This window comes from Tamandua tetradactyla, chromosome 24 (genome assembly GCF_023851605.1).
Source record: "Tamandua tetradactyla isolate mTamTet1 chromosome 24, mTamTet1.pri, whole genome shotgun sequence".
Classification (NCBI taxonomy): domain Eukaryota; kingdom Metazoa; phylum Chordata; class Mammalia; order Pilosa; family Myrmecophagidae; genus Tamandua; species Tamandua tetradactyla.
The window spans coordinates 26,346,061-26,365,006 of NC_135350.1; the positions used below are offsets into that span (position 1 = coordinate 26,346,061).

Below are 18,946 nucleotides of genomic sequence, written 5' to 3' on the forward strand. Positions count from 1 at the left end.
GGCCAAATTGACACCTGAACATAACTACTATGCACTTTAACTGAAGGAACCTCATCAAAAGGTCCTGCTTACAATGGGTTCCCACTCACAGGAATGCATTAAGTTTAAGAACATGTTTTTCTGGCTATATAACTCCAAATCACTACAGGCAGGTAGAAGGACAATTTAGGGGATGCTCAAGAGATAGTGAATTTTCTAGATTTGCTGGCACATAAAATATCAGGAGTGAAATATGTAATAAAATCATAAAGAAATGCAAGAAATTATTATCAGGGTTGTTAAGAAGACTGGGTTAAGGGTAGCAGTGAAATTGTCCTTTGCTTTCCAATCATTTTTAACTCATCTATGCATAGTTAATGGGAAAAAAAAGAGTAAACCAAAGATTCTCCAAAAAATTGCTGGGAACAGTGGTGTTTTGCAGCTGTAATATGAGTACAAATGATGTGGTGAGTCTGGCAGAGCTGTGAATCAGCAACAAAAAAGGAAAGAATGTGATTGGAGAATAAAAGCAACAGAAATGGCATTTATTCAAAACAGTTCATTATAAGACATGGAGTATGCTGGATAGAGGTGGAAGAGTTCTTAAATTAGAGAGAAACTTCCAAAGCAAATCTCCCAAAGAAGAATGGACACCAAGGGCAAAGTATGCAAGTAATCTCTATTTTTGTTCAACTCTTTCTTTTTGTATCTATCTGTGTGTTTGCTAAAAGAAGCTTCTATCAGGGGTAGCTTAGAAAGTAGCAACTTAAAAGTAGATCAGAAGTCTATGAGTGATCCCTGTGCTAGGAATTTTTTTCTAAGCAAATGACTGTGGATTTGCCTAAATATTTATTACCAGGATATTAAATTAAGAATTATTTACAATAGGCAAAATAAGACATATTTAAGTAACTATGCTTATAACCATAAATTAGAATATGCTTTTACTAGAAATAATGTTAAAGAATAATATGTAAAAATTCGTAGTATATTAATCAGGAAAAAAACAGATTACAAAGTATTACATACAATATAATCCTATTTGGGGATACTCAAAGAATTTACTGGAAAAGAATAAGGTGGATGATAAACTTACAGGTGAATTTTATTTTTTTCTTTGTGTGTGTGTGTTTTGAAACTTCCTGTAGTTAACATATATTACATTTGTAACAAGAAAAATGATATTCAAAAACATAATTCAAAATTGCCCATGTGGAATCAAAACAATTATGTAAAAATACATATTCATGTAGTCAGAGACTGGGAAAAGCGTATCATACTAAAAGTAAAAATATTCACTTTTAGAAAGGAGGATTATAGGTTTCTTTCTACTTTTCTTTAATGTTACTTATATTTGAAATAAAAAAGAAATAATTTGAAGAGGCTAAAAATCTTTTAACCTAGGGATCATAGAATAGTTTCTTTTCATACATATTTACCCAAATTATTACAGAGAGTTTAAATTTCTATTCTATTTATATTCTGATAAATATTTGTAATTATGTAAGCCTGGCATCTCGGACTTTTATGTGCATATGAATCCCCTGGAGACCTTGTTGAAATGCAGATTTTGATTTAGCCAATTTGGGGTGGAGCTTGTATCTCTAACAAGTTCACAGATCCCCTTGTCACTGCTGGTCCTCAGACCCCACTTTGGGTAGCAAAGATATGAAACACATCCATGCTCTAACAATAAGGTCTCCTGTGACTCAGATCTGATAAATTGCTGGTCAATAAATATTTATTGACCATCTACCCTGTCCAAACTCTATAAATTTATCCTCTGTGTTATGGAAGAAAAAATTAAGGCATTAAGTTAGGGTAAAATTTTATTGCATCTGTTCTTCAAATTAAAAAAAAAAAAAAAGGGTGGTACGACGGTGGCTCAGTGGAAGAGTTCTTGCCTGCCATGCTGAAGACCCAAGTTCGATTCCCAGTGCCTGCCCAAGCAAAAAAATAAATAAATAAATTTTTTAAAAGTATTATATAACATCCTGAACTGCAGCCACAAATCCCTTTTCAAGAAATATCAGCATGCTCTTCAATTTTTTCTCATGATATATTCTCTATTTTGTAAGTATCCCTCTTATCCCTCTCCCTCTCTCCCATTCAGGTTATCAAATGCAAAGCAGCTGTTGCTTGGAAAGCAGGCAAGCCCCTTTGTATTGAAGAGGTTGAAGTAGCTCCCCCTAAGGCTCACGAAGTTCGTGTTCAGGTGAGTGGGGACTTCTGCAGGGGGTGAGGTGGGGTCAGGCAAGGCACTAAGCACAACCTCGGCTTCTGTCAGATTTAACCTACTCAGTACATCTGAGAGAACCTGGATTTTGCATTATGAGATAGCTATGTGTTTTCAATTCAGATAAAAATAGGCACTATGTCCAGGAGGGATAAATTATTAACTATCAGTAATTATTGATAATGATGGGCTTAAAATTTAAATGATCTTAACATTAATCATTAACCCTAAGAGCAAGATAAAGGAATATACTTTGGACTAGAATTGGTTGGGTTTTGTTTCACAATTTACCAGGTATTGGAAAGTGTTATTAAAAGGAAAACAGAAAAATTGCATTAAAACAAGGGAAAGGGAAAACTTTCCCTTTCCCAGGGGAGGGGACAGAAATGGGTCGGAAGAGACTGCAGATGGAGAAAAATCACAGTTGGCAAACTTGGACGCTTTCCCCATTTTCCCCAGGACTTGGGAGGTTTATATTTTACCTCAGGACCAGCACATTAAGTGTTTGTACATGAGAATGAACAAGACATCCTTATGAACAATCTTGAAGAATTATACAGGAATAGAAAGGCAATTAATTTAGACAATCCTTTATTTGATATCTCTCTGTTAACTATATGAAATTTAATACCTTGGTCACATTTCATGTTGTTTCAACAAAAATTTGGACAAGCCCCTAGAAACGACTGTATTTGTGTTCCTCCATTTCCTCTGCCTAATAAATTTAGTTCAACTTTTCCCTATTAGGGTTGATTTTTCCTCTCCTGGAAACAGTAACTGCCAATCCCATCTTTTTTTATTTTTTATGCTTTTCCAACAATAAAAAGTAAAACAAAGATGCATTATAAAAGAATCTACCCTAACACATTTTTGTATGTTCTTTTTTTCCCTCAAAATATAATTCTTTTAATAAAATCTAGGCGTATTGTCTAATGTGTTTCAAGATAATGCTAGGCCTAAAGTTATCCTCCTAACACCCCAATAGTATAATTACAGAAACACAATTCAAGCCTGTGATTGCTTTGTAGATTATTGCCACTGCCCTGTGCCACACTGACGTTCATGCTCTCAATCCTGAACTTAATGAGATTGTTTTCCCAGTTATCCTTGGCCATGAGGGTGCAGGAATTGTGGAAAGTATTGGGCCAGGAGTAGTCAACTTCAAACCAGGTATTTTATTTTCTGATTCTGATTAAATGAGTTTGAAAGGATAATTCCTTACACAGTTCTGTATTTGCATGTTGTAACTGATCTCTATTACATAGGAGACCATCTTTTCCAAAGCAAAATTGAGACACATAATCCAACACAGTCTCACAATGAGATTGATATTGGAAATTGGAACTGTCTAATAAAATCTGGGAAATGTGATGACTTTATTAATATATAGTACTGAGAAATTGTCCTATAATGCAAAGTGACAAAATTGAAGTTTCAATGGTACACAAATGACCCTTTTAACCACCTCTTCTAAATAAAACCGAAAGCTATTTTGATTATACAAAGAATGAAGACTAACGAGTAGCTTAAATGAGAAAAATTGTACATATACAGAAGTTTGTAAGATAAAAATAATACCTAAATGAAATCTGCCAATGGCTGAAATTATTTCACATTTTATAATAGATCCATTATGTACTGGTATGTGGGCTTGTAATCCTTTCTTGTTAGGCAGGATGAATCATATCAGTCTTTCCTCTTTTAATGAGAACACTGTAAACTTAGTGGTACATTAATAAATCTCTCCACTACAAACAAGATCATAGAAACAAACTGCTCCCAAAAGTTTTACACCCATGAAGGTTTCTGCCTGATGTAGTCCCTGTAGTTCCAGCTCTGCCACTTACCAGCCAAGTGACCTTGGGCAGTTATGTCACTTTTCTGTGACTCAGCTCAGATTGCTTTTTCTAAAGTGGGGATAATAACAGTATGCTTCTCAGGGGGGTATTCTGAGAATTAAATGAGATAATATACATAAGCAGCTAGAATGATGCCTGGCACATACTAAGTGTTGAAAAATGGTAATTATCATTATTGGATCTTGGTCATTAAAAGATTAGTTGTTTGGCCATTATCAAATTTGAAATTGAGTAAAACATGGGAAATGTAGAATATGAGAATGTATATAAATGGTGAAACATGACAAAAATATAAAGTTTATACCATATCTAGCCAGTCATTGTTTACCTGTGCTGTTGTATACAGATGTTCTATCCCATACATAGTATTTAGAAATGTTATACGCTGCAGTCATGGTCCAGAGAGATACAATAATAGCAGAGTCTCAGACAGCACTCTGCCCCTGATGGTATCAATAGAGATTTGTTGCTTGACTGCCCAGCAGAGAGAGAAAAAAAAGTGATACTATGCACAATGCTTGGGGAATCAGCAATACTGTAGGATAATAAAACATCGTAGTCACCTATACTTTTTGCTAAACACAAAATGTATATTATAAATAATTTTGTTTTCCACTGATTCATTTAATAGAAACTATAAGTAATATCTAGGACACTATCCAACATGTAGCCTTCCTTTCTAGGTGACAAAGTAATTCCACTCTACACACCTCAATGTAGAAAATGCAAGTTCTGTCTGAGTCCACAAACAAATATTTGTAAAAAACTAAGGTAAGCTTCTATACATTTATTAAGAATATAAATTGGTATAATTTGGGAGGCAGCAACACCTAAATAGAGTTGAAGAAGTGCATAACTTCCACCCAGCAATTCTGTTTCCAGGTGTGTACAAGAAACTTGGACCTGCACACAGAGATATCCTGTGCTTGAATGCTCATTCTCACATTGTTTATAATATAAAACAATTGAAAGCAGTATCAATATCCATCAAAAAGAGAATGGATACAGTGCCATACAGTAACACAATGTAATACTTTACAAGAGAGAAAATGGCTGAACTTAAACTACAGGTATCAACATAGAAAAACCTCACTCACAAAATGTTAAAGGAAAGATGTTGCTGGAGGATATATTCAATAAGGTGTCATATGCAAAAACAATATTATATATTGTTTATGGTTACGTGCACATGTAGTAAAAGTGTAAACACATCGTTGGAATGATAAATACCAAATAATTCAGAAGAGCAGCTACTTCTATAGGGGAAGAAAGAGGGGACAATGAGGCAGAGTAATGTAACTTATTCCAATGTCACACAGATGAAATTCTTTTTTTTTTTTTTTTTTTTTTAACATGGGCAGACACCAGGAATCAAACCCGGGTCCTCTGGCATGGCAGGCGAGCATTCTTGCCTGCTGAGCCACCGTGGCCCACCCAGATGGAAGTCTTGGAGTCAGGTTTTGAAACTAAGCAATCTGGCTCCAGAGTCCAAAATCTTAATCACTATATTATTTACCCTGCTTAGACCATAGAAAGATCCATTTGTCCTTAATGCAAGTTGAAACTAGTTATTTAAGAAGCTAACACTGTACTACTCTTCCATCTATTACTGTGCCTCAGCTTCTTCATCTATAAACTAGAAATTTAAAATGTCTATTTCATAGGGCTATTACAGACATTCAAAAATTAATACACCATTAAACAAACCTTTAATAAAATAATGGATTTAAGCAATGACCATCAATTCCTCTTAACATCACAAAAAGAAAAATAATCATATGCCATATGCCTCCAGATGAAAATAAACACCAGCATCGATGAAGTATTCTTACAAAAATATAAAACCTGAATCACATCAAGTGTTTAGATGTAAATGCTATTTTAGAGAAAATACAGGGTCAGAGAAACATGTTAAGACACATCACAAGGTATAAATAATCAGCAAAATCTGGAAGGAGGGAAACTTTACAGGACAAATGACTCACTTTTTTCAACAACATTGCAAGGAGAAAACTAAGGAGAGGGGAACCTAAAGATTAAAAGAGACTTGAGAGACATAGCAAAATGGAATGTGTAGATCTAAAAGAATCCTTATCTTTTAGAGATATATACTGAAATCTTTCCAGAGGAAATAGTGATGTCTTCGATTTGCTTCAAAATAATGGTAGGTGCAGTGGGGGTCATTAACTGATAAAGCAAGATTAGCCATGATACTGGACAAAGGCGGTAGATTCTCTGCCAGATGCACTCAAATGGCCAATTCCTGAGACACCAAGATTTCAAAGAGAAAAAGAGTTTCTTGCTAGGTGCAAAGCAGTTTATTGCTAGGCCATTTTTTTTAGGTGGCCTATCAGCCCAAAAGTCTGTCTCCCCAAACTGCAGTAATTCTGATAGTTTTATAATATTAAAAGATGGGCAGGATTTAGGATAATGAATGCAATGACTCCAGATAATGTAATTAGAGGTGATCTAATTATTGAGCATGCACAGATTGATTACCTGCTAAGTCACAGAATGTATATAAGAAAATGCGACCTTAATACAATAATGGGCATGATTTTTAGTATCATAATGAGGTACAATTCACTTACAGGTTAAGACTACTACACATGTCAGGTGGGCCCATTTTGGTTAGATCCAGCTTCAGTTGTCAAATAACTTTGAATTGGGGTGGATTAGTTTTAGGCTGACCCCAGTCCCTTCATTAATAAACATTAGGGGCTATCTTTAGAGATTGCAAGACTTCAAAGCCGAAAAACTAGATTAAATGGGTACAAGGTTTACACAATCACAAGGGCACAAGATAAAGGCTATACAATCATTACCAGAGGTCAAGGTAGCTGGATTACAGTTCAGAGATTTTAAGTATTTTCTTCTGTCTATTCTAATATACTGGAAAGTAAAAAAGGAGTGTCTATATAATGACTCAGTAATCATAATCATCACTTAAATCTTAACTTTTTGGTTATAGCCATGACTTAAATCCTAACTTTTTGGTTACAGCCATGAGTTAATAATTATGGAAGCTGGAAGTTGGGTACATGGGGATTCATTATGCTGTTCCTTCTACTTTTATGTGTTTAAATTTTCCATAATAAAATTTTTTTTAGTTAATACATGTAAAGCTCTGTAAAGAGTTTCTGGCACATAAAAAGTGTTCAATGAAAGTTTGTTGTTGTTAGTATTTTTAGAGTACGTCTAACTTATTAAAAAAAATACTTCTTACTACATTTAGATGAAAAGTTTCAGATTATTTTTTCAATTTTTCCATCTCATAAAGTTTCCATAACATATTTTTAAAGAAAATGAATCAGTGGTCCATTTACCTTCTTCTTGTTTGTATTTTTTTTTTTCAATTTTCCAGTCGAAGCAAAAATCTTATTGCTGATCAAGAACTAATGGAAGACAAAACCAGTAGATTTACCTGCAAAGGAAAACCAGTTTACCATTTCATGGGGATCAGTACCTTCTCTCAGTACACTGTGGTGTCAGATATTAATCTTGCCAAAATCGATGATGATGCAAATTTAGAAAAAGTTTGCCTGCTTGGATGCGGGTTTTCAACTGGCTATGGGGCTGCAATCAACACTGCTAAGGTAAACTGTCAAACATCAGTATTTGCTAAATAGAAGTTACTAGGAGGCAGTGTGAATTAAGGAGCTAGAATTGATTATCTTAAAATCCTGACTGTGCCATTTATTACCTCTGTGATTCGGCAAGCTATTTAATATCTCTACTGTAATACCAATTTAGAATAGCTGTGGAGGCAAACCATATTACATACGCAGAACATCTGGCCCAGTAACTGGCATATAGTTGACACTCAGTGAATGTTAATTTCTTTTCCTATACTAGCATGTTAGATTATTGACACTTATGGATTGTTATCCAATTTAAATTATATTGATTTAAATATGGCCTGTTTAATATGTCCCCTAAATATGAATGCTTATCCTGGGACAGCAGACCCAGTCAAGAAGCAACAGAACTTACAAAAATCCCCACACATCTCTATACAGCCACAACTGTTCTCTGCTGATATTGCAGACTATTTCCCCCTCAACCAGTAATTCATCTCTGCTTTTCATCCTTTCTCTTTGTGGTGTCAAAGGCAGATCTCAAGTGGCAGTCCTGATGGTACAGTGAGTTCCTGGAATCTCATGTCAGAATTTAGAAGTGCTTACAAAACTGTTTAGGTTAGAGATGAGAGAAATATCAAAGAGAAATCCCCCACCTGGGCATTTCAAACTTCTTATTTTAATTCACTGCCATGAGTCTTTATTTCTCAACTCCAAACTGCAAAATGCAGCCAGAAAGACCTTTCCAAAGAAAGGTTAGGGTTAGGGTTAGAATGTGTGGGTTTCAAATTTTGTTCAAATAACACTAGAGGGAAAAAGAAACTTATGAGTGACTAATCCTAATGACCCTTAAATGATTCTACAAGTTAAGCCAGAGTGACTTACCCATTTTACCATTGGCAGATATTCCCCTTTGACTATATCATATAATCTTTTTAACAGGCAATCTTTTTTTTTTTTTAATTTTTTTTATTAATCAAAAAAAAAGAAAAGAAATTAACACAACAAGGCAATCTTTTATTTAGATGTTTCTGCACCTACCTCAGCCCCCACACCCACTTATAAAAGAGTGGGGCCAGCTGCTTTAAAAGTTACTTTACAATTTTTCTGCCTACAGGTCACACCTGGTTCTACTTGTGCTATCTTTGGCCTAGGAGGTGTGGGTCTTTCTGCTGTAATGGGTTGTAAAGTATCAGGAGCTTCTAGAATCATAGGTATTGATATCAACAGTGAAAAGTTTACAAAGGCAAGAGCTCTGGGAGCCACTGAGTGCCTCAATCCTAGAGACCTAGATAAACCCATCCAGGAAGTCATCATTGAAATGACCGGTGGAGGTGTGGATTTTGCCCTTGACTGTGCAGGTGGAGCTGAAGTCATGGTATGTATATTTTTTCTTTGCATCTTAGTTTCAAATTATTCTTTAGCCCTCAAGGAATAGAAGGGGGTAGGTTATGGTCCTTACATTTCTCTAAATATTCCTTGTTAATATATTATTTTAATGGTGACAGGGAAGTGGAGCTGTCAGATACAAATCATTTCCCACTCCCTCAGCTACACTATATTTACTTCATTAGCCATTGATGTGTCCTCCCAAATTCCTACACTATTTTTGTGAATTCACTGTCATCTTATGAGGTAAACAGCCATACCAGCATTAACTGTAGATTATTTGAAGATGTTGATTTTTCTTTTCTCAGACGATAACTGTTCTAGTTTGCTAGCTGCCAGAATACAATATACCAAGAATGGAACGGCTTTTAACAAGGGGAATTTAATGAGTTGCGAGTTTACAGTTCTAAGGCTGAGAAAATGTCCCCAATCAAAACAAGTTTATAGAAATGTCCAATCTAAGGCATCCTGGGAAAGATACCTTGGTTCAAGAAGGCCGATGAAGTTCAGAGTTTCTCTCTCAAGTGAGAAGGCATGTGGTGAACACAGTCAGGGCTTCTCTCCCAGCTGGAAGGGCACATGGCGAACATGGCATCATCATCTGCTAGCTTTCTCTCCTGGCTTCTGGTTTCATGAAGCTCCCCAGGAGGCGTTTTCCTTCTTCACCTCCAAAGGTTGTTGGCTTGTGGACTCTTTGCATCTCATGGCTACATCGTTCTGCTCTCTCTGAATCTCCCTCTCCAAAATGTTTCCTCTTTTATAGGACTTCAGAAACTAATGAAGACCCACCCAAATGAGTGGAGACATGTCGTCCCTTAATCCAGTTTAACAACCACTCTTGACTAAATCACATCATCAGGGAGGTGATCTGATTACAGTTTCAAACATACAGTATTGAATAGGGATTATTCTACCTTTATGAAATGGGATTTATATCAAAATATGGCTTTTCATAGGGGGCATACTTCCTTTCAAACCAGCACAATAACTCCATAAAAGTTCAATAATGTTAGACCTGAAATAAACACACACACACACATACACACTGTTTTATTTGGCAAAAGCTGCTGAAATGCGATATACTAGAAATGGAATGGCTTTTAAAAAGAGGAATTTATTAAGTTGTAAGTTTACAGTTCTAAGGCCATGAAAGTGTTCATATTAAGTCAAGGCTATAAAAATGTTCAAACTAAGGCATCCAGGGAAAGATACCTTGGCTCAAGGTATCTTGGCTCTGAATGGCCAATGGCATTCAGAGTTTCTCTCTCAGATGGAAAGTGCATGGCAATGCCTGCTAGGTTTCTCTCCACCCTTCTCCAAATGGCTTCCCTGGGGGCATTTTCTTTAGGCATCTCTAAAGGTCTCTGGCTGTGTGGGCTCTGTTGGTTCTGTTGGCTCTGTGCTTTTTCCAAAATGGTTCCCTTGTAAAGGGCTCCAGTAAATAACCCCACCTTGAATGGTGGAGACACATCTCCATGAAAGCTATCTAATCAAAAGTTACCACCCACATTTGGGTGGGTCACATCTCCATGGAAATAATAAGATCACACCCAGAAATACTGAGTGAGGATTAAAGTACATGACTTTTCCAGGGTACATAATAGCTTCAAACTGGCGTGCATACACACAGAACACTGTAAAAGTTACAAGTAAATCTTTTTCTTAAACCATACAATTTTGTATTTCTCAGATTACTTCTATTCTCAAGACAGGCTACATAATTTGTGGGGCCCTTCTGACTAAGGGACCTTTCTGGCAGCACTGGTTGCGATGTCCATGAGACCAGACATGTCTGTTTACTCCACAAGAAGGCTAACTGAGCCAAATGCAACAGGCAATATCTGAAAATGGCCTTGCCAGAGTGCTCATCCTTATTCTCCATGAATATCACCTAAGCATATTTGTACGGACACTAAGCAAAGATTACTTTGATGAAATTTGTGGGGAATTTATCAATTAAATTATCTGCCAATGGACTATACTTATTTTAGTAGGTGTGAAACAGCTGTAAAGCTATTCCCTTTTATTTACACCTTTACTCAGCCTCACTCCTACAGCCCTCCCCTGGGAAAGGTTCTGTACTTCAAGGTCCCAGAAGTAGGCTTTGCACTGATTCGTATCCTTGGTTCTCACCTGCTTGGTATATTCCCCAGAAAAGAATGGACTATAGAAGAGCTATGATGAGAGCAACAAGCTGTTGTTTCTCTGTCACTCTAATCAGAATGGTTTCATTTCAATATATGTAAACCACTTAAAACCATATCTGGCATGGGGGGTGCGAGGGTAGTTCAATGGTAGAATTCCGGCTTGCCAAGCAGGAGACCCAGGTTTGATTCCCATGCACTTCCCAAAAACAAACAAATGTAAAACCAAACAAAAACAAAAATTCAACAAATGATGCTGCAATAAGGGAATACTTACATGGAAAAAGAAGGAAATGCGACCCTCGCCATACAGCAAAGAAAAAGAAATCGTATTTGGCATGTAGAAAGTGTGTAGTGTTAGCTAGTGCTAACTATTATTCAAAGATCATGCATGAGGGCTTCTCATCCTGTACTGCACCCTAGTGTTCTAACCTTCAACACTACTTTTTGAAATGTATTTTGGCTCCTGCAGCCTGCAATGTGTCACATCCATTACTCCACTACCAACAGCTCAAAATTTTAAAAAGTATTGAAATGTATCATATTGACCTTATTTTCCCAATACAGTGAGTCTCAATACTAGCTACATTTTGGAATTATATGGGGAATTGTTTGCTTTTTAAAAATACCAATGAATGGGCTGCACCCCCATGATATTCTCATAAAGTGGTAGCCTAGGCACCAATATTTTTCACAAGTTCCTTGTGTGATTTTAACGTGTAGCCATGTTGAAAATCACTGATCTAAAACTTGGCTAGACATTATTGCTTTCTATTACTAACTGATTTATTTTACCAAGAAAAATAATTTAAATTATGGAACAGAATTATATTAGCAAATCCAAGTGAAAAGAGATGGATTTATTTAATTACAAAACGAGGAGCTACCTACCCTTCAGCCAAACATTTTGATAACAAGGAAGAGCTAAGATTATAGATTGCAATAGAGATTCAAATAATGGGTATGAACTAGATCTAAATGACCTCTAACCCTCTAAAGCAGCCTAAAGAGCCCAATGCAACAATTAGAAAGTTATATTAACTGACAATTCTATAAAATTCAACTAGAAATAATTCTCATCAAAAGTTATCAGAGTTTCCATATACATGTATGAAACATCATACAATACCATTTCCATCATTATGGAAGTTAACTCCTTGCTTAGAGCAAAGCTCAAAAAGTCCCAAAGGACACCTGGAAAAATATTCTTTTACAAAGTCTAAGGAAGCAGCACCTTAAGATGACAAGCAGTGCCTGTGGCCTTACCCCACCCATAAATCTTTCTATATAGTATATGTAAATTTAAAAATGTTCCTGCCATATAAAAAATGTGGCAAGTATAAAAGTTACTATTTAGAAATATAGAGAATTCTCAAAACAATGTATAAACACATATTTAAATAAAAATTCCAAAATACTTTCCAAAAGTCCTATGTCATTGTGTCTTCCATCACCAGCAAAAGAGAGAGAAGAGGAAGAGAGAATTTACCATATTTCAAATTGCTTCCTTCATGCAGTTATTAGTGATAAGAAGATGTGTTTCTTTTTGAAACTTGTAAAAGTAAAAATTGACTCAACAGGTCAGAATTAAGGTCACTGCTGAGTAGGCAAGGGATATGGGACAAAGTTTATGCTTTTCTTCTATCTTATCAGCCTCAAAGGGTTAAAAAATGTTCATCTGTTTACTTTAGGACTACGTGAAGAATAGCCACCCACTAATAAATATCTTCTTCAAACTTATTCACATTTTCAATACTTAACACTTTTGTATTAACCCCAAACTCTTCATTGGTTAATATAACGTTTCCTCTTTTGCTCATGCAAAAACCAGTGTGCATCTAGGTAACTCTCCTGGTCAGCTGTCTTCCATGAGTTAATTCAGGAAGCAGGAAGTTCAAACTTGTGACTTCACAATCTCAAGACAAGGCCATCTTGGTTGTTACAGCAGGAGAAGGGGGTAGCTGGCAGGTTACACGTTGGCTTTTCTATGTTTTATCTAGAAAATGACCCATCACTTCTGCCCAGAGCCCATTGGCCTAAATTAGTCAAATGACTCTATCTAAACTGGAAGAGGCTAAGAAATGCAGGCGAAATAGATGAAATGTTTTATGGGTAGCACCCAATGTCATTTTCTGTAAGTTTTCACCCTCTCTTTTAAATAGAATTTCCTTATATTTGTTCTACGTTGTGATCTGTTAAGTGTATAATGTGAACTTGTTTCTTAGGCTTTAGGGTATAATTAAGTATTCACCCTCTCTTCATAACTTCAAAGGTTTTTATTCTATCCCCCTGGAATTGCAAATATTTTAGTATATACCCATGATAGATCATTGACCCTTTATTGATCAGAGTTTATAATCTCTTCTGTAGATCTTTTCTAACTTTGCGTGTGTATCTCTTTGTTGGTATGCAACGTTATATATTCTAAGTTCAGCGTAACCATGGTATTATACAGAGTAAAGGAATATGTTCTGTTTCTTTAGTGATGAAACTCAAAACTGTATTGAACTTTCTATCTGTAACAAAACACTCAAGGCTCAAGACTCAATCTATGATGATGCTATTAACTTGGACCCCATTATCCTATATGCAGAGTTGGATCAGTTTTTCCCTAAAGCCCTGTACATGCCCACCATTGGAGTTCATGTTGTACCTTTCTGCTTACTCAGACTGTCTTTTGTGTTCAACCCTCCAGAAAGCAGCCCTGGAATGCACAACTGTAGGTTGGGGATCATGTACTCTCATTGGAGTTGCCATCGGTGACAAAGGATTGAATATTTCTCCAGTGGAGCTAATAATGGGCCGTACTATAAATGGAACATTTTTTGGTGGTCAGTTTTTTTTCTTTTAATTTTATCCAAGGCAGTACTCAAATTTTTAGAGTGAAAATTATTGAAAGGAAAGGAAAATAATGTGTTGCTTAAATATTGAGTGCTTAGAACATATCTAATGACTGCATAGAAAGTATTCTGTTAATTTACGTGAAGGCAAATAGAGTGTGTATAGAAGGATAACAACAATTTGTAAATTATTACATTCTTTTAAAATAAATAATTCAACATATAGCAATAAAAAGGCACTTTGGCCAAATTGAAATAATTCTTTATCTAGAAGCAGAAATAATCTTGAACTTTTCTTATGAAGAAAGTAAAAGGAAAAAAGATAAAAGTACAGAAAATAGATGATAACTGGGGGAGCAGGTAATCTGTTTGAAGAAACCAAATCTGACCTTAAAAGCACATTCACACATTCAACAAATACTGATTAAACTAATTCTTCATGTCAAGTGCCATATCTTTCTTTATTGGGCATTTGGGCCAAATTGCAGGTTGGAAGAGTATAGATTCCATCCCGAAGCTTGTGACTGACTACAAGAATAAGAAATTCAATCTGGATGCATTGGTGACCCATACCCTGCCTTTTTATAAAATCAACGAGGCATTTGACCTAATGCACCAAGGAAAGAGGTAAATTATCAAACAGATGGGTGAGTAATTTGAAGGAGATTCTATTTTTATTTGACTTTTAAGAACTAACTGGTTTGTCTTTTCTGACACTTCCCACTGTCAGAGGTACTAGATGCACTTAAAAGATTAAACAGTGACCATTTGGGGAAAAAAAAGAAAAGCTTTCTACTCTGTTTCCATAATGTACACTACTATACACTGTTACAACATAGAGTGTTGCTATAAACTGACACATATTTTCCCTTTCACAAACAATTGTAAACTCCGTTGGGGCTGCTCCCTAGAAAGAGAGATTTATATAGTATAATATTAGATCCCTCTGGAATAACATGTCCCTGGGACTGGTAGCACTATGTTCTACAGTTTGACAGAGAGGACCCATTACAGGCTCTTCATTATCAGAGAGAGATGTGATAATGAAGTGGCAATTTTCAGATGCTTAAAGGATGCCCAACTCTCTTATTCTCTTGCTTTGTCATGGGTAGCCTCTTAAGATACCTTCTGGTCCCTAATTTTAGCTGTATTGTATTCCTCTGCTGTGGACACTGCGAACTGATTTATATAAGTTTTCCCCACTGGGACCCCTGGGGGTGGAGAGTGGGTAAGACTAGGATAAATGATTTTGTTTAAAATGATGGTGCTCAGCCTTGATCAATAGAATCAAAGAGCAAAAACACCAGGAGCAATGTTATATAAAGGAATTGCAGGGCAAAGAAACAACGAAAAGAGCAGAGATCACCAAAGAGAAATTTTAAAACGTAAAGTAAAAGTAAAATCACAAGAACTTGAAGTGGAGAATAAATGATGCAGAAGAATAGGACCAGGCTACTTTATGATCAAGAATTCTGAGAAAATATCCCCACTAATATGAACTCCCCAATTTGCAAGCATAGTAGGTATAACATATCAAAAAGAAGTTCAATAATAAGAAAAGAAAAATAAAAATTATATCTTCTACATGAAATAAACTGGTATAAATATATATGCTGCATCATCTTGTGCAATCCCAATGTCCCCATAAGGAGTATTTCTCAAGTTAAGAGTTGAGTTGGAGTTTAATGCCCATAGCACCTCCACCACTATCCCTTCCCCCTAGAGTTCCCATGGATGAAACATACCCATAAGGAATGTTAAGTGGCAGCCAAGTAGAAAATATTGTATTACTTTATTAATAGCTGGGTGAGTCTCCCATACTCTCAAAGTAGGCTTCCCTGGTGTTCTAGTTTGCTAGCTGCTGGAATGCAGCATACCAGAGATGGATTGGCTTTTAATAAAAGGGGATTTATTTTGTTAGTTCTTCAGAGGAAAGGCAGCTAACTTTCATCTGAGGTTCTTTCTTATGTGGGAAGGCTCAGGGTAATCTCTGCTGGCCTTCTCTCCAGGCCTCTGGGTTCCAACAACTTTCCCTGGCGTGATTCCTTTCTGCATCTCCAAAGACCTGGGCTGAGCTGCGAGAGGTGAGATGAGGTATGCCGAGCTGCTTGGGCTGTGCTACGTTGCACTCTCTCATTTAAGCACCAGCCAATTAAGTCAAAAGTCATTTATTGCAGCAGGTATGCCTCCTAGCCAACTGCAGATGCAATTAGCAACAGATGAGGTTCACGTACCATTGGCTCATGTCCGCAGCAACAAAACTAGGTGTCTTCACCTGGCCAAGTTGACAACTGAATCTAACTACCACACCTGGTAATCAGTGATAAAGCAGAGGCATAGGCTTGAATACCTCCTACTCCCTTTCTGTCCCATTAGGAAGATTACTGTGACTACACACACAGAAAAGGAGAAACAGGGAAGTCTATGTTTACCCCTTCTCAGGTGTGTTTATCACAGGGGACAGGTGGCACAAGATAGGACATATGAACTGCATAGAAGCCAGGAAATAAAGGGAAGGGGTTATAACATAATGACCAAGTGGCCTGTTAAGATTCAGTGACCCTCTCCCATGGTAGGGAAAAAAAGGACACAGAGGTTGACCCTCTCCCATGGTGAAAAAAAGGACACAGAGGTTCTCCTCCATGGGTAGGTAATTTCCAGTCCCTGGGTGAAGGAACTTATGCACAACAATTTGCTGATACCAGGATTCCACAGATTCAGCAGTAGGGCACTAGAATCGTAATTCTGTGTCATTGAGGGTTATCCTGCTTTTTGCTTCTACATGTTAAAAGAGTTGTCCAGGAGTTAGAATATATGAGCTCTCAGAAGGTAGCATCCCACCTACCAACCACTCAGCCCTTTAATATTCAACTTTGCCCTAGGCTATAGACGAGCCAAGTACAGTGACTGTCTGAAGACTAAAATTCTACTACAACCTTGGTATGATCCAAGTCTCTACAGCAAGCACCACTGGGCAACAAGGACCTCGCCTGGGGTTGAATGAGAGTCCTCAATTTTCCCCCAGTTTATTAGCCCTGTATATAATGTTCTATGAATGCCATGCATGGAAGAAGATGACAAAATAAAAGAAATTAGGCTTAACAGAGTGGGTGTCTCTAAAGAAAGATTGATCAAATCCTGAAATTTAAATATATATATATATATATATATATATATATTTCTGGCCTTTGGTTAAATTTATCATGAAAAATAATAGTTTTTCTTATTTCATTATTATCAACAGCATACGAACAGTCCTGACTTTTTGAAGATACCAGGAACAATTTGGAATACCATCTGAGCAAGTCTGAACCTATCTGGTTAATTTATAATCTGATATGATGAATCAAGGAAAGCTATGGTCAAACAAATATTTACAGTTAATATCTCATCATAAAGTAGCGTAAAGATTACAGAAATCTTACCCATAAAATAAATTATTTCCTATGTTAAGTAACTATGACAACTGAAGTACTTATGAGTGGAATCATATGATGTTTAGGAGCTGTTTAAAACTACTTCCTGGAGAGGCAGAAAATGAAAGAATAATTAAAAGAAAAAACTACCTTCATCCTATGTCTCTATATTTTCATGTTGGGTGATGAGTATATAGGGTTTCATTATATTGTTCTCTTTCCTTTTGTAATACTTAAAATTTTCCATCATGAAAAAATTTTTACTAGAAAATGTTACTGTGATTATTTATGTACATACGATGTATATATAAATGCTATAATCGAATTTCGGAGTTCCAATAAGCTACTCCATTTTAATAGGCTGTTAAATAATTTCCTTTTTAACATCTAATTTCTTTTCTTTTAGCCACACTTTATCACTGTTAACTACAATCACAAGGAATGGTATATAAGAATTTATATAAATGAATATCAAAAAATCTACATCTTCAAATTTCCATTGTCAAAAATATCTACCCTTTTCATTTTCTATAACTATTATAACATATAATATTTCATACTTTGCAGAGTTTAATGATCTATAATTTGCACTAAATAGTGCTATTTTCTATAGCTAACCAAAAGTAACAAAAACATAATAAAGTAATATAATAAATACAAATATCTTTAGTTATGAGATTTAACAGACAAAATTTATATAGAAATCAGCAAAATAAAAGTGTTCAAACAGTTGAAAAAAATAAGATTGGTAATAATTTGAATCAGGGTAATAAAAACTAGCTCTCAGCTTGGAGTAGTTTCTGAAACCTATCAGTTTAAAAAAAGCGCTTATCACATGTTAGTCTGAGAGAGGATAAACTTCTCAAGATTTGGCTGAGACGGGTAGTAATATCTCAAAGTAGAAACATATTTCTGCTTATTTAAGAATCATTTTCATTAAAAACGGGAGCCATTTTATCCATTTGTAAATGCCTCCTTATTGGCATTGTGGGGAATTAAGACATACCTCCCAGGCTGTCAGCCTTTCTCATGCTATCCTTATTTCAGTAATACTGTCTCCTCATCCCTTCCCCTCCTCTCTTTTGATTCCCAGGTACACTCTAAGACACACCTCCTTTTCAGATCCTTGCAGTAAGAAAGCTGTTGTCCTTCAGTTCTTAGTGTCTTTAACAAAATGTAACATGTACTGTTTTCACTGTTAGTTTTTCAAGCATATGTTTGATGGCAGAACAATCTTTGAATCTAACCTTCAGTTTATCAGAAATGCTCAATAAATATATGCCTGATAAATGAAGCTTTTCCTTAGTGTTCAAAGAATTTATTTTAACAGTTTTGAATGAAATTTTCTAAAATATTTAACACACTTCTTTTCTTTCATAAAAATAGAGAACCCCAAATCTAATCCCAATAACTCATAATAGTCATTATGAGCATTAATTTGTATCCTAACCTGTGATACAGTAATCTCTCTCTCTCTCTCTCTCTCTCTCTCTCTCTCTCTCTCT

At 35.9% G+C, this 18,946-nt stretch overlaps 1 protein-coding gene across 3 annotated transcripts; it reads left to right on the top strand.

Annotated features, from left to right (window-relative positions):
* Nucleotides 1-510: 510 nt before the first annotated feature.
* Nucleotides 511-18,740, top strand: ADH4 (alcohol dehydrogenase 4 (class II), pi polypeptide). 3 transcript variants are annotated; one of them, XM_077142747.1, is made up of 9 exons: nucleotides 511-643; nucleotides 2,093-2,194; nucleotides 3,244-3,385; nucleotides 4,758-4,845; nucleotides 7,439-7,670; nucleotides 8,770-9,030; nucleotides 13,881-14,016; nucleotides 14,514-14,652; nucleotides 16,035-16,131. In XM_077142747.1, the coding sequence occupies exons 1-9, from the start codon at nucleotides 626-628 to the stop codon at nucleotides 16,111-16,113; spliced, it is 1,197 nt and encodes a 398-aa protein (XP_076998862.1). In that variant the 5' UTR covers nucleotides 511-625; the 3' UTR covers nucleotides 16,114-16,131. The 3 variants fall into 3 exon arrangements, with proteins under 3 accessions (XP_076998862.1, XP_076998864.1, XP_076998863.1); XM_077142749.1 differs by lacking the exon at nucleotides 16,035-16,131 and adding an exon at nucleotides 17,270-18,740 and having other exon boundaries at nucleotides 518-643; XM_077142748.1 differs by having other exon boundaries at nucleotides 531-651; nucleotides 16,035-16,134.
* Nucleotides 18,741-18,946: the final 206 nt, after the last annotated feature.